This window comes from Epinephelus moara, chromosome 17 (assembly GCF_006386435.1).
Source record: "Epinephelus moara isolate mb chromosome 17, YSFRI_EMoa_1.0, whole genome shotgun sequence".
In the NCBI taxonomy this organism is placed as follows: domain Eukaryota; kingdom Metazoa; phylum Chordata; class Actinopteri; order Perciformes; family Serranidae; genus Epinephelus; species Epinephelus moara.
This window is the reverse complement of record NC_065522.1, coordinates 9,002,417-9,017,249: the sequence shown is the minus strand read 5'-3', so window position 1 is coordinate 9,017,249 and position 14,833 is coordinate 9,002,417. Positions and strand designations below refer to the sequence as shown.

Genomic DNA, 14,833 nt, shown 5'->3' with positions numbered 1-14,833 from the left:
TCTCTGTATGGCCCTGCCAAGTGGAAAAGGGCTGCTGCATCAACCTTTTTTCCTCATAAATGGTGATGTAGTGTTTAAATCACTGCCAGAGAACAGGCGGCAAATGTGGACGGATAACATCCAATTTTCTGTGACACTGCCAGGTATCATTTCCTGTCAAAAGCTAAAAGAGAGAACTAAATTCACGCCTACACTTTAAAACTGATTAGGTTAGGGAAGATTACTTTTCAAAAGTAAACCACAGCTGACTGCTGATTATCTGACAAAAGTGTAATCAATATAATGTATCGTTACAACTGTAAGTAAGTATTTTTACACCTAAATCTATGACAATCCAATTAAGACAACAAACTTCCCAATGTACAGAGAATGTCTATATATTTCTGATATTACTGTTAGGAATTCATATAAGCGTCTACACAGAGCAGCAGCAGTAACATCAGTCCTCTGTCAGGTTGGGAAGTACAGGTATAGAGCGTGAGTGAAATGCAAGCCTGAGTAGACAGCTCATAATTAAAAATAGAAGTGTAGAATATCTCTTCCATCAGAGGCGTGTCAGACAGACGGGTAAAAAAAAACATTGTTAAAACATCTCCTGTGAAGCCATGCCTTTCCACATTAACAACAAAAATCTGATTTTAAAGACACCCCCCGAAAGCTTGTCTTTGCTGACCCCTGCAGTGACTGTCAAGTGTGCTTCAAGACCACTGGCATCACTATTGGGTGTGGTTGTAGGTACAATAGAGCACATTTCAGGCCACCCCCAACTACAACTATCAGTGACCCTGGGTGTGGTCAGAGGTAAAACAAGTTTGAAACTTTTAACCAGTAGGGGCAGCAAAACCATGACTTTCAGTCTGGTGTTGTTACTTAGCTAAATAAATCACAATCACAGTGGAAATTGCCAGCAACTGACTTTCTAAAATCAATATGAAAGTAATTACATTCACTGACCAGTGCATTTGCAAATTGATACAGTAAAATGGCCAGAGGTCAATATAGTCAATAAATGCTGATTTTAGGTTTAGTTTTATTCTAAAGTCAAGTTTCTCCCAAGAAAAAAAAGAGTCTGATAAAGAAAACATTTATGCTATGATTTTTGGCTAGATGAATTTGTTGTTTTCATTTCACTCTAATGGAGTGACTGTGCATACCTTTTTTTAACAGCTTCAGTCTGTCAAATCAGCTGTATATGGAAATTAAAGAGCCATTAAAAAGAATAAAAACAACATGACAAATTGGTTTAAAAACAGGTGCAAATCCAGCCTCGTAGCAACCTGAAAGACTATTCATAGTTTGTTGAGTAAATGAATATATTAATATCGTGGCAGTCATTTTCATAAATTCATTTAACCTCTAATTACCCTGACTTGAGAGCTCATAACTGCATTGCCCCACGCTGCCATTTGGGGTTCAACAGAGAACAAAGCCAGGGTCAGCATCAATTATAAAAACAATGGCCCACAGAGGCACATCGTGGCTTTAATTACAAGCCCTAATGGAAAAAGGTCTGCCCAAAACTACTTCAAAATGCAAGCCAATGGGAACAGAATCTATGATTATAGCAGGAACAGTGCACCTACACACATTCACATTCAGCACGCACATTTTTCAGGTGGTTTGTTTGCTTCTCTGTGAGCAGTCAGTATAATATTTGTGAGGGAAAATCTGAATTTTGTCTGATATAAAAGGTCAGTTTAAAAAACTCATCAGGTTGACTGTATGATGTTCACCTTCGACCTCCATCCTTTGTGAACAACCTCCCACTCCACCTGAACAATATTAATGTAAATGAGCCAAAAAACCTGAAACCTATCAGTGCCAGACTTGCATGAAGAGTGCTAACAGCTGAGTGAGATCACTGGTATTCAAATGAATGCAACAGGAGATACAGACTCAAAGGGAGCAGCGGGATAAAAAAAAAATGTGCTTGAGGGAGATTAGATGGCACAACCTCCTTAAATTACAAAACCTCAGCTGTCATATTTAATGTTCAGATTTCACTGATTCCACTTTGGGCTGACATTCACCATTACAAAGGATTTTATAAAGTCTGGAAGACAATATTTTTGTAGTAAATTAGACCTTTGTGGCTGATCGCTTCAATTCCAATCATGTGTCCAAACTGCACTGCAGACTGTCAAAATGTGGTTGTTGAACGTGCATCTTATGAGAAGATTTACGTAAAACAATGTGGTTAAGATCATATTGCTAAAGTTTGGCTTTTTTTCCTTTCAATCTCTGCTAAAGTCAGACTTAAAAGAAACTTCTTTGTGTCAAACTCAGTTCTCTCTTGGTATGCTCTAATGTGTACATCAAAGCCTGCCACTTCCAAAGCCTTGTATTTGTGAGCATACAGCAGCTACCAGTAAAGAGGACGGTGATCACTACACTCTCTCTCACTGTCTTGTCCAACTTACTGTTAATAATGTTGATGTTGTACCTGGCGCATCTTATATTTCTCAGTTGTCATTAATAACTACATTTTATTTCCATTTCTTTAATCGAACCTTCATTGTCATACAGCACTGCCAACATCAGTCATCATCATACCTCCCTGAGAAAGAAAAATTAAGCTTCTTTACTGTTTTTAATGTAATTGATCACTACACAGTGATTTTTAAAGATTTATTTATTTATTTATTTAGAATTTTGGGTTTGAGGGATAAGCGTCCAAAAGCTTTCAACATATTTGGGAATCACTGTCCAACAGCTGCCAATTACAGTAAGCATCTTATGTTCTGATTGTCAATACATTATACCGCTGTAAAAAGTGTGCATTTTTGTCCTTGTTTTGTTCTTTAAATTACATGGCCATTGTGAAATCTTAGCTTTAATCCAGAGACATACCATCTTAACCCTGCAACAGGATATTACACTGCATATTCTTACACTATTCTACAACCCCTTTTCTCTCTTAAAAGCACTTCCTTCGGCTGTCTTTGAAGGACAGGTATCTTTCACTGCAATTTAATTATCTGGTGTCCATGAAACACAACTGCTTTCTTTATTTATTTTCCTGTACAAGCCCATTAGCTATTGTTTTGGTGATTCACATCCCATTGCTTCTTTAACACCCACATGTGTACAAGCTGTCTTTGTTCCTTTTACATAAACAGTTTCTCTGCTAATGAGCTGCTGCTCTGAGTGGCAGCCATGCCGGATGCATGTTCAGGTTGAAATTGCTGGATCAGTTACAGACAAATATTGCAACAAAGTATCAATTTACCATTACTTTGTCCCTAAATTTAGCAGAAGTGTTGGTGCGACATCAATGAAATATCTCTGCTTGTCAAGACAATTCCATTATATCTGAACCTGGACTCATTTTCCTACAATTATTCCTAGTTTATACACTCTGTTTTATGGTTATGGTACATTTGTCTTAATGATTTGCTTTTCACCTGTCTATGTGTTCTGCTGCATTTCTTGGTTTGGAGATCATGTCCTTTTAAAGGTCAGTTTAACCAAATCACTCGTAAATGATTGCTCTCTCACCACGCTGGTAACTGGCCATGTCAGTTTTTTAGATTTCATTTGCCCAGTTTTTTAGATGCTTCTGAGATTTCTGCCTTAACCCCACAACAATAGAGGTAAACAGAATTTTGTCTGTGTTGCTCACAACATTTAGAAATATCAGCAGCAACATGTCTTACCAAAAACAGTCTTGTAGCTGTTCTGGATAATCCTTAGATCTCACTTGAACAGTCCTTACACAAACTAGTTTTTATTAAGTAAATAAACCCTGTGGCGACTGTGCACAGCTTCCTCTGTGGTTTATTCAAAGTAACAGGGACAATGTTCGCATGCAAATTTACTAATGTAATTTTTTAAATACAATAAAAACCACAAATGACATTACATATGGGAGCAGGTGACGAGGTCAAAATCCTCTTACTTCAGACTATGTCATTTTACATCGTAAAGTTATAATATATGTTGATGAAGTAAATTTTCTTGTAAAATCAATGTTTGTGGAGAAAATGACGAGACACAATTGTCTGTTGTGTCCATTCCACTAAACTGAATACTGGACAAATCAAGAAATGTCATTACATAGATGCTTCAAAACTAATATTGCCCATAATTGCCTCTTTGAACCATAAATATTAAAAGTAATAATTACTGCAGTTTGGCAAACTCCCAGATGCTAGACAGATTGCACATCACCCACCCCTACTTCCAGAGTAATGGGGTGGAGAGACAAATACCTCATAGACCGACATCTCAAAACCTTGGTCTTTGAAACCAAAACAATCTGCATGGGTAGATATCACTAGCAGTCAGGGACATTGTGCGTTTTTCCTGCTTCATAGTTTTTTACTCTTGTATGCGTTTCATTGCTAAGATCTTTGTTCTCTCTCTCTTTTTTTGTAGTTTTTATGGCTGGGAACTGAATTCTGCTCCCACCGAGTACTGTTCAGCGTTAAATCAATTGGTGCCAAAGTTAGATACCTGAGAGTGCATCTGGTTCAGAACGCAGGGTTCAGACAGGAAGTGGAAGCACCCCAAAGCCAGGAAGCCGGCCACGGAGCTCTGAACCGAAACCATCGCTGCAAAGTTGACTTCTACTCTATTTTCTTTTTTTATTTTATTCTATAAAAAGTCAAGCATCATTGCTGTTTGTGATTGATTTACGTACTTTATTCACGTGTCCAAACCACAGACTAGAGATAATAGAGATGGATGACAGCTCCCCAAAAATGAAGCCAAAACATCTCAATCACCTCCTGGTGGCTGGCTGCAGTATAGGTTTTTTTTTTACAAAAAGAATGAAGTACTGAAAAAGGTACCACTGGGTACCAATAATAAATCATATGTGCCAGTATTGGTTCAAATGTGAAGTGTAACCAACCCTAGTAGTCTTAGTGTTCTAGAAATTCAAGTTTATTCCACTGAACATAAATCTCTGTGGAGAAGAGCATCAGCTAAATGCCTTAATGATCAAGTAGCACATCATGAATCATCTAGAACAAGACACATGAATATATTGCAAGTGCCACATCTCATCATTAAAAATGTACCCGTGGAATGATGCGCTCTCCCTATCCAAAGTGAGCAGGCAGCAAGCCCTTAAAAACAAGCTTTCCTTTGACATGGCCCCTTCACCGCAGAGCTAACACAGCGAGACATGGATTTGTTAGTACAGACATCTAAAGTGTCTTAAAACCAACTAAAAGAGAGAGAGAGAGAGACCTTTACATTCCCACCCACATGTTAGATAAAAGGAATAAATACACCGCTGCACTGGCAGTCAGCCATAATGACCCAATTAACGGTCCTCAAACCAAAGAACATCTCTGAAAATAAATTAACACTGAGCAAATTAATATCTTCATGCTGTCTTTCTCGTTCTTGCTTTACTCTCCATTTCTCACTGTTGATCGGCCATAGCTCTCTCTCCCCGATTTCCTCTTGTTCCGTTTCTCTGCTCCTTACCTCTCCCTCTCTATCTCTCTCTCTCTCTCTCTCCATTTCAAAAGGACAAATGTTTCCTGCAGTCACTGTAGCACTGCATTGGTATTCTGCTCTCAATTTAGCCAAGAGCCAGGCAGCAGTATCTGCTTCCAGCAACCACACAGCAATCTGACACAGAGCACACAGAGAGAGAGGCAGAAAAGCTTGAAGAATTAAAGGAACTGAGAAATATGAGAGAGAGAGACAGCAAGAAAGAGAGAGAGCCAGACAGACCTATATGGCTGTCCAGCAGTGACATCATTTGCTGTACAATAGGGTCTCTAAACAGCAATAACTTATTCACAGGAAGCGAATGCTTTAGTTTGGCTTCTTCAGAGAGCAAAAGACGAAACAATACAGCTTCTCTGACTGGTGAGGACTGTTCTAGACTTTCTACATCAAAACAAGCTATGCTTTGATCAAAATCATGGCTGCATGCGGATTTTATTATTATTACTTCAGATCTATCAAAAGCAATACTCCATGAAAAAAAACTGAACAAAATATTTTGTTTGGGTTGATTTCCTTTTCAGTGCTGTCAAAGCTTATCTCTGGGTGCCACAAAAATGCAACACTTCAAACAATTGACACATAACTGCTGGCAAAGTAGTTATCTGCCTTTTGAAGATCCAGTAATTACAAGTCATTTCATCACACAGGACAAGGTAGGAGCAACTGAGACTATTGAGTATTATGGATTATGCGATGCAATGTTAATAGTACATACAACAGGGGGGGCGGGGGAATGGAGATAATGGAGGATGAAGGGCTTTACCCCACCATTACAAATAATCAAGACAGAGCAAGCAATGTCTGATGGAGGCATAGGGAATGAGAGAATTCACAAGCAAGGTGTGGAGATGCAGACAGTTTGAAAGAAAGAGAGGAGGGAGATAAGTGCAGGGGGAGGAGAGGCGGGAGTAGGAAGTGCTGACAGCGGGTAAAGGTGAAAGAGAGATAAGTGGAGTAAGGGAGTGAGCTTGGGAGAGACAGAGCGGGGGAGGGAGGTGAAGAGAGATGGAAAGCCCAGATAGCCTTGAGAAGAGAAGGTTGGAGGCGGGTGAAGGAAATGCTGCGGGACTAAAAGAAACAGAGAGATGGATGAACGTAAAGCAGAGGGAAAAACCATAGATATGGAAATGGGATGTGTCAGTGAAGGAGGGAGCCAGAGGTGTAAAACAGAACAGAGTTTGACATGAGCTGACAGCACAGGAGCACATCCCAAGAGCAAACGAAGGCAAGAGCAGGGTGTACACCCAAGACAATGGGCTTGGAGAGAAAGAAAGAAAGAAGACAGAGAAATAATGAAAAAAGAAAGGAGGAAATACATAGCAAAAAACAGCAGGAAAGAAAGCCAGCTGAAAAGCAGACCTTCAATGTGTGATTTTGCATTTGAAATATTCTGTTATAGATATTCAGCACCTTTGATGTTAAGAATTGTTTTAGAAAAAAATCCCAGCCACATTCAAAGTAGCACCTGTGCCACGTCTAAATCTCTTGTATGAGTCACATAATCCCTAAGAAAGTGTTTTTTCTCAACAACTCAATCTTTCAAGCGATGAAACTTTTTAAAAACAATTTTGACAATAGACTGAAAATAGCAGTATGCCTGCCTTTTCAGAAAGGATCTCATCCTCCTCCCTCTTCGCCCTCACTATGTCTACACCTCAACTGTTACATCCCACTAGAACAGAGATCCTACTGCCTCACACCAAAGAAACAAGTCACTTGTGACTTCACTGCAAGACATGTAGAAAAGGTCAAGAAGAGACTAGTCTAGTATAATTTATACACATCAGAACTGTACAATTTGCTTTACTATGCAGGACCTCTCAAACCACTGACCTTAGAGGAATTCATTGCTACAAAGTGACCAAAAAAACCCTTCAAGGTAAAGGTCATATTTCCAACATCTCATGACATACTACAGACTTGGAGTAACCAAGCAAACAATGCAAACTTACACACAAACACACACTTAACCTAAAACAGAGAATACTGCACAGGAACAATGCAATGAACCCATGGTTAAGCAGGTAGAGTATGATGGTTCCTTACCTTCCTTGCAGTACTTCCCCTTGAAGCGGGTGTGGGTGCAGTCACAGTGAACTTCTCCATACTGAATAGAGCAAAACCCTCCATTGAAGCACGGGTTCTGTTTGGTGCAGAGGTACTCCAGGTCGCTCTGAATGCCCTGGCTATTTAACAAAGTGGGAGGCATCTCCCCCACCTTCAGATTGGAGATCAAGCCCTGGAACGGTGGCTCGTACTTCACTGTGCTAGACGTCAGTGCAGAGAGGCGCACATCCGGTGGGATCCCGCCCACAAACAGGTCACTGACCACTGCCATCTCCTTCCTCTTTGATTTAACCTCAGCCACTTTTGTCTCACCGTCGACCATCAGGAGTGTTTCGCGGAAGTTGCGCGTGAGCAAGACCATGTGCCAGCGGTCATCATTCACCCGTGTCTCCATATGCAATGTGGCCGGCTCGGCACAGTGGATGGCGAAGCGCAGCTGGAGGCGCCCGCCAGCAATCAGAAGCTCCAAGAAGTCGCAGTTGCCGCCATCATCCAGGTAGAGTACCAAGGCTTTGCTGATGTTGGTCTTGAGACTGAAGCTCAGCTCGCCCACTGATCCAGCTTCCCAGCGTCCGTAGCGTGCCCACTGGCCAGGTGCCCCACCAAATTCCAACATCTTCACTGTAGTGAGCAGGCTGAAGAGGGCCAGAGGCCACAGGGGCCAACACAGGAATCTTAACCCCCTTGTCATGCTCAAAGTTCCCAAGTTTCCCCTTCTCTACTTGATGCCTTATTGGTCTACTACACCCCCAAGGTAAGGCCGAGCTTCACTGAGGCTAAGAGATTTTGAATGTAAACAACGAGTATTATATATCACTGAACTGGAATATCAAGCTCACTGGGTAAAATAATCCTCACAGGGGCTCTACTCCAATTTTCCTGGCGAATCAGCAATTTTTTCCTCTTCTCTCTGATGCTCTAATTCTTGTCCTTATCCTGACTCTCTCCTTCGTCTCTCCATCAGTTGGTGCCTCTGGGACTTGGAGGAAAGGAATGAGGAATAACAGGAGAGAGTAAAAGAGGGGGGGATATGATAATTTCAACACAGCCGTTTCTTCAAAAGCCTCTTGGTCTATCCTGGACCGAAAATAGAATCTTCGTCTCTAGAATCCAGATCTCAGTGCAATTTCCAGGAAATTTGAGCTGCCGCCAAAAGCTTAGGGGAAGAGTTATCCGATTGTGATCTTTCTTTAAGGGGAGTGCAAGCAGAAGAAAAGCAAAAGAGTGAGGGAGCCGCAGAGTAGACGGGTATCAGAGTCTGCTGGTGTCTGCTGGAGCAAACGATGCGTTCATGGTTTCAGTGTAAACCCATTCTTCTCCAGAAATTTGGGGCCTAAAAAGCTTCACACAGGTATGGATCCCATTATCATGGTGGCAGGTGGGGATCTGGAAGAAACACACATACAAAAAAACAAAAAACAAATGTAAATAACATACAAAATTTGACACATCCCAAGCTAAGTTAATCAGCAGTTTTTCATTTTCACATGCTATTTAATCTCTGTTATCTTTCATCTTCTTTGCCTGTAGTTTGCTTTCGCCTGCAGTTTTAGACACCATGTACTATATAAAAATCCCTTCGCTCTTTTCAGTTGAAAGCTGACACTTCAAAAAAAAGTTTGTCTAGAGCCAAGCGATAAATAAGCTTTCTGAGTTTTGCATGGCTCCATACTTCCCAGAGGGGCCTGAGTAATATGAATGTCTTATTTCATCTGCTCCCTCTCAGTCATGCCAATAGATACGTCAACCAATGTACTGAACCTCGACATAATGGTTTCATATGCAGTGAAGATAGCTGTCATCCATACACACTTTCTGGCCAATCAGCAAAAGAGTATAATACATCACAACCTTCCATGGTGGCGCACATATACACACACTATGAACATGCATATGCAAACACACACATCATTAAATCAAATGCGATTCAGAGTGGAGTGCTGCAGAGTCAATAGCTGTCTGAACAGCCAGTCTTGACCCTGGGGCTCGGCCTAATCCCTAGCCATTATTTCTTGAGTGAGATCTAATTTCCATCACAAACAGTCTACAATTAAAGCTAGGCTCACCCCTGCACATGCTCCCTTGTGCTATCCTGCCTGGCTTCAAAGTGACAACAGCAATGACGCTAGCATGCACGAAGGGAAGGGAGGGAGGGAGGGAGAAATACAGACAGAGAGAGAGCGAGGAAAAGAAAGGCTGCATAATCATGATCTCAGAGGGGCGAGGCTTAACACCGATGGAGAAAGATGAGGGAGGACAGAGGGGACAGACAGAGCTGTGAGAAACACAAGAGGGCGGAGGACAAATAATATCGGGGCTATTTTTCTCTGGGTGATGTTCATATTGGCAAGCAGGGGAAAGCAGTGCTGCTTTTCGATGGAACTTATGAGGTTGTGTTTTCAACATGGGACACACAGTGCACATCACCCTTGGCATTTAAGTGCCTCAGGATGGAAGACAATCTGCTTAGGCAACCGACAGCAAAGATGGATGTTACGTCACATAAAACAAACTTAACATTCACAAGCTCTGACAATACATCTATGTCTGTATAATCTGACACCTCTTTGTACTATGTCCTATTGCCCTATGAAAATATTTAGAATTTAATTTGAAGAAAAAGTCAACATATGCCCAAGGTACTGACCTCAACTATTAAACAATTCTTGCTAAGGAGCCTGATTGGACTGCCAATCTCAAAATCAAATCGTTGCAGTTGTGGGAAAATATGGTTATAAAACATAGGAGCATTCCATTTGGCCAGTATGGGGGTGCTGATTGTCTGATTACACTTAGAATTGCTTGCTTTCTCCCAACAAATCACAATATATGACCTATTTTAGTATAAATGTTTTAATCACAGTACACACTTAAAAACATGGCGCTCTCAGAGCACCAAATATTCTTTTAAACTTATGAAAGGCTCTGTCAAAATTAGCAGGGGGAGGTGTGTACAAACAGCTGTTTTCTCCTTGTTGTTTGCATCTCTCTCTCCTTCTCTCTAAGAGAAAATCAAACGATCTGTTTACATCCATGGAAAGCAAGCAGGATCCAAACTAAGTGATGTGTTTGTCTGACTGTCTTATCATCTGTCTGTCTGTCTATGTGTCTGTCTGACGATCTTATCCACTCCCTCTCATACCACGGACAGCGCTGTACCGTAACTTCACACGCTGGATATTATTCGTCCTATTATAAAATACATTCTTATGCCAAGTCAAGAAAACTACCAGTCACCGATAGGCCTTACAATAACCGCTGTTGTGAGTGATTTCACAGTTGTAACAAAAGGTTGACACTGTGCTTGATCCAAACATTGCACTTTACCCAGCCATCTTGATCATCACAACAAAATCAATGATGTTTAACATGTACGTCAAGTTTTTTTAGTCTTAGCAATGGAGGGCTTTTTGTGATAAACAGCTCTATTTGTAATCCTACAGTGTCAAAATCCAATTAGTGTTCTCACTTTGGTGACACTGATGATAACAAGTTACAGTGGCAGCTTAGCAGCATGTATCTGCGGCAATGCATGTCAACTGGTACAAAAGAGAGTGCAAAAAGAAAACACTGGCAGGTAGTTTAACCACTATGTTTAGCTCTTTTCCTGCCAGCCACCCTTCTAAATTTCAGCTGGTGATGTGATCTGCTGTCTGCGTTGAGTACATGGCTTCTTGACCTACAGTTCTGGAGTTTCTGACAGCAAAAGGAGGTCTGGAGTCCTGTGTGTTATGCCTCATGATTCCCACTTTTCATACACTTTTATGTCTACACATCTGGAACTAAGAACACATGACTGATCCCGTCTTACTATGTCAGACTGTTGTTAAATGTGAGACGCTGTCAGACAAAATGTCTTCTAATATGTGGCAGGCACAGCATGCCTCTAGGAGTGATAAAACCAGGGCTGGTTTATTTTGGTCTATGAGTGACAGGGTACGATCTGCATGTTTGCACATTTTTCCCTCGTTTGCTGGCATAAACACATACGTATGCTACTGTAAATTAACAGAAATGATTAGAAATGTAGAAATGTATGTCCTGTTTAGAGACAAGAATGATGCTTTGAGACACGTCTGGATAGGTACTGTGTGCTTTAAATTTACATACAGAAAATTAAAAACACTTCTTTCTATATGCAGACATATAGCCTCATGAGTAAACAGCCTGCAGTTTTAGACACACGCAACCACCCACCCCCACACACAGATCATGACATTGTTTTAATTGCCATTATGAACATCAACAAAAACATGATAAAACACTTTGGGACCAAAAGAATTGCATTTTGTGAACAATTTGAGAGCTTACGCTTGTTTAATCAACCATTCTTTTAACCACATCTGTGTCCCTTATGGGTAAATAGATTTGGAATATTCCCTGGCCAAATTGAATATTCATTGAGTTATTTCTGTCTGTTTGGGGACTCTCTACTGCTACAGACACAAGCAGCATCTCCCCTTCTTTCCACAGTGCTGTGTTTATGAAGGTTTACTATGTTCAGTGTCTCCTCCATGCATTGTGTTGCTAGTTATTAGGGGGTATTGGCCACGGTACTATTAAATCCCAAGGACACTGAGGAAACATAACAAGCCTCAAGAGATAACTAGAGCTCCGAGGGTTGTGCTGTGTGTGTGTGTGTGTGTGTGTGTGTGTGTGTGTGTGTGTGTGTGTGTGGTTATGATTGATTCTAGTTGCGTGTGCAGCTGTCTGCATTCAGCAAAGCAACTGTCCTTGTGTGACAGCACAGTGTTCATCTGGACCGTGTATACTCAGTGCGAGTTTGTGTGTGTCTATATTTATGCCTGCATTTGGGATTATCATTTTGTTACAGTTGTAGTCCACAGTGTCTCCTCTACAGCATTTGGCCACAGCATTGTTTTACAAATGACATGTACGATGCAGATTTGGTCCAGTTTCAATCCAAAAATAACATGTTTGCCATTTCCCACCCTCCCAAACTGCTAGCGTGACATCCATCTGCCTCAATTCTCTCCTCAAGAAAAAGGACAGCTCTCTCACACAATGCTTGGCTGAGCTGTGGCAGAGCTGTGCAACTTGACTGAAAGAGCCATCTATACCCAGCCTCATACACCCTGACCCGACTCCTTGTCCAAGTGAAGCTCTGCAACCCTCAGGATAACTGCATGGTCATGTGAGCCACCACCGACCCATTTCCTCTCACATCATCCCATGGGGAATGCTGGCACAATCTTAACAGAAACTCTGCTCAAACTCCAAGAGTCTTTGGCTACATCTATACCGCAGTGGAAAATGTCCCATTTATTATTTCTATTCCATCACTTGTGACAACGCCCCCCTTTACACCTTGCATTTAAATGCATCTGGCATCCAGACTGTACCTATATACGATTAACCTGATTATATGAACACCTGGAAATAATCTGTCTCCAATCACTCTGTCCAAGTGCGATACCTACACCAGCATCGGAAATGCTGCAGATGCTCCATTCCTCCTCTCTGACTACTGAATGTGCGCAGTCTCTTCCTGCATCTGTCTTTTCAAATTAAATTCCCACATAGTCCAGGCATATAGATTTTGATTTATTTTGACAAGGCGCGACTCCTAATAGAGTTTCACATTTGTTTTTTTTATTTTTTATTTTGTTGTGTTCTGGGGGGGGTTCTGCGACTAAGCGACCAACGAAATCTTGCCAACTAATGACCTCTCTGGTCGAATATCCTTTGGTTGACTATTAGGCAGTCCCTCTAGAAAATGTGATCACAATAATTAACACCAACGAAAGTCTGCAATATTTGCAGGGGCTTGCAATTTTTCAAAAGTCCTGCGATTTTTCTGCATTTTCCGGCTGAGCGGAAGTCGTCGCACATGCAACGTCATTTGAAACGTCATCACACGCGTCATCAAATCGCGCTAATGGCATTGCAATATGGAGAAACGCTCTGTATTGACATAAGAATTTGTACTGTTTAAATGTTTATGTGTTGAATGTATTAAAATGTTATGTTTACAGAAGATGTAGCTTACATGTTGTTTTACAGTCACATTGTGTGGTTTGAGAGTTACAATATTCACTCAGGATTTTTTGCAACATTATTGGAGTCCATGTTTTGAAACTAATTAAATAAAACTAAAGAGAACTATAAATAACATTTGCAGCTATTTTTGTAATATTCAGTATGATTATTATAGCAAGTGATTACATGACTCATTTTTTTGGAAGTAGTAATTAAAAAAATCTTTTAATTTTTTTTTTCTCCTTTTGGCATTAGCTGCAATTTCCTGCAAAAAAAAAAAAAAAAACACATAAAAATGCTGCAATTTTTATCGCAATTTTTGACAAAATTGGCCTCAAATTCAAAGGTTTTTGGCCACAAATTCAAGGGGGTTTTTTGCCGTGAGATCCTGGAGGGACTGATTAGGGGGCCCTAGTGTCCAGCTGTGAATTAATTAATCTATTTTCTTTTTCAACCTAGTGGTATCTGAATTGGTACTCGACAACTTTAGGTATCAGAGTTGATCACAGGAAGGAAAAAGTGGTATCGAAAAATCTTTACAAACAGCCGAACGTTTGTAGCTGTTCTCTACCATGTGATTTGCCATTACTTTATAAATGGCTCTATTGCTATATGGATTGTCAAATTTCACCAGTACATTTCAGTCAGCTCAAACTGAAAGCACACACTGGTCTTGTCTTGACTCTGGCCTGTTCAGTATACACCTGCCACCCCAAACAAGCCCCACCTCTGCCTGTCAACAACTATTAGGATGAGAATTTTTTTAAATGTTTTTATCACTAAAGAAAAACTGAAATACATAGGGTGCAAATGATGGTATTATCTGCATTTTCAGAGAGAAAACTGATGTAAAAATAAAAATGTAAAACTAATTTTAACAATTGTGCTCAGTTACACATTTCTGCCCACTCAGTTGTTGCATGTGGATTGAGAATGTAATTGCATTTACACTTATGTGTCACGTGGTCACAATGCATCCCTGATCATCTCCGGAGGTGGTTTGGCCAATTGGATCACAATCTGTCCTCGATGTTTTGGGTGCATTAACACCTGTCAGGGCTCAACAATAAGGATTGCCCGATTGCCCGGGGCAAGTAAAACTCACGGTCGGGCATGTAAACTAACAACTCACTTGCCCGATCGGGCAAGTTGATAAAAATAGTAAAAGTTAATAACTAATTGATAAAATAAATGTATTTTAAAACGTGCTCTTCTGCTCTGATGCAGCGGTCTCTCTGCCTGAAGTCACAGGCACACGCTGTGTAACAATGTCCTGCCCACAGCCCTCATTGATTTA

At 40.7% G+C, this 14,833-nt stretch overlaps 1 protein-coding gene across 1 annotated transcript in view; it reads right to left on the bottom strand.

The window, feature by feature from the left end:
- Positions 1–14,833, bottom strand: part of LOC126404194 (neurexin-2-like) — an 813,153-nt gene that overhangs the window by 710,104 nt on the left and 88,216 nt on the right. Inside the window, exon 2 of the mRNA XM_050067247.1 lies at positions 7,516–8,922. Within this exon, the coding sequence (XP_049923204.1) occupies positions 7,516–8,227 (712 nt within the window). The 5' untranslated portion in view covers positions 8,228–8,922. The remainder of the gene's footprint in view (positions 1–7,515; positions 8,923–14,833) is intronic.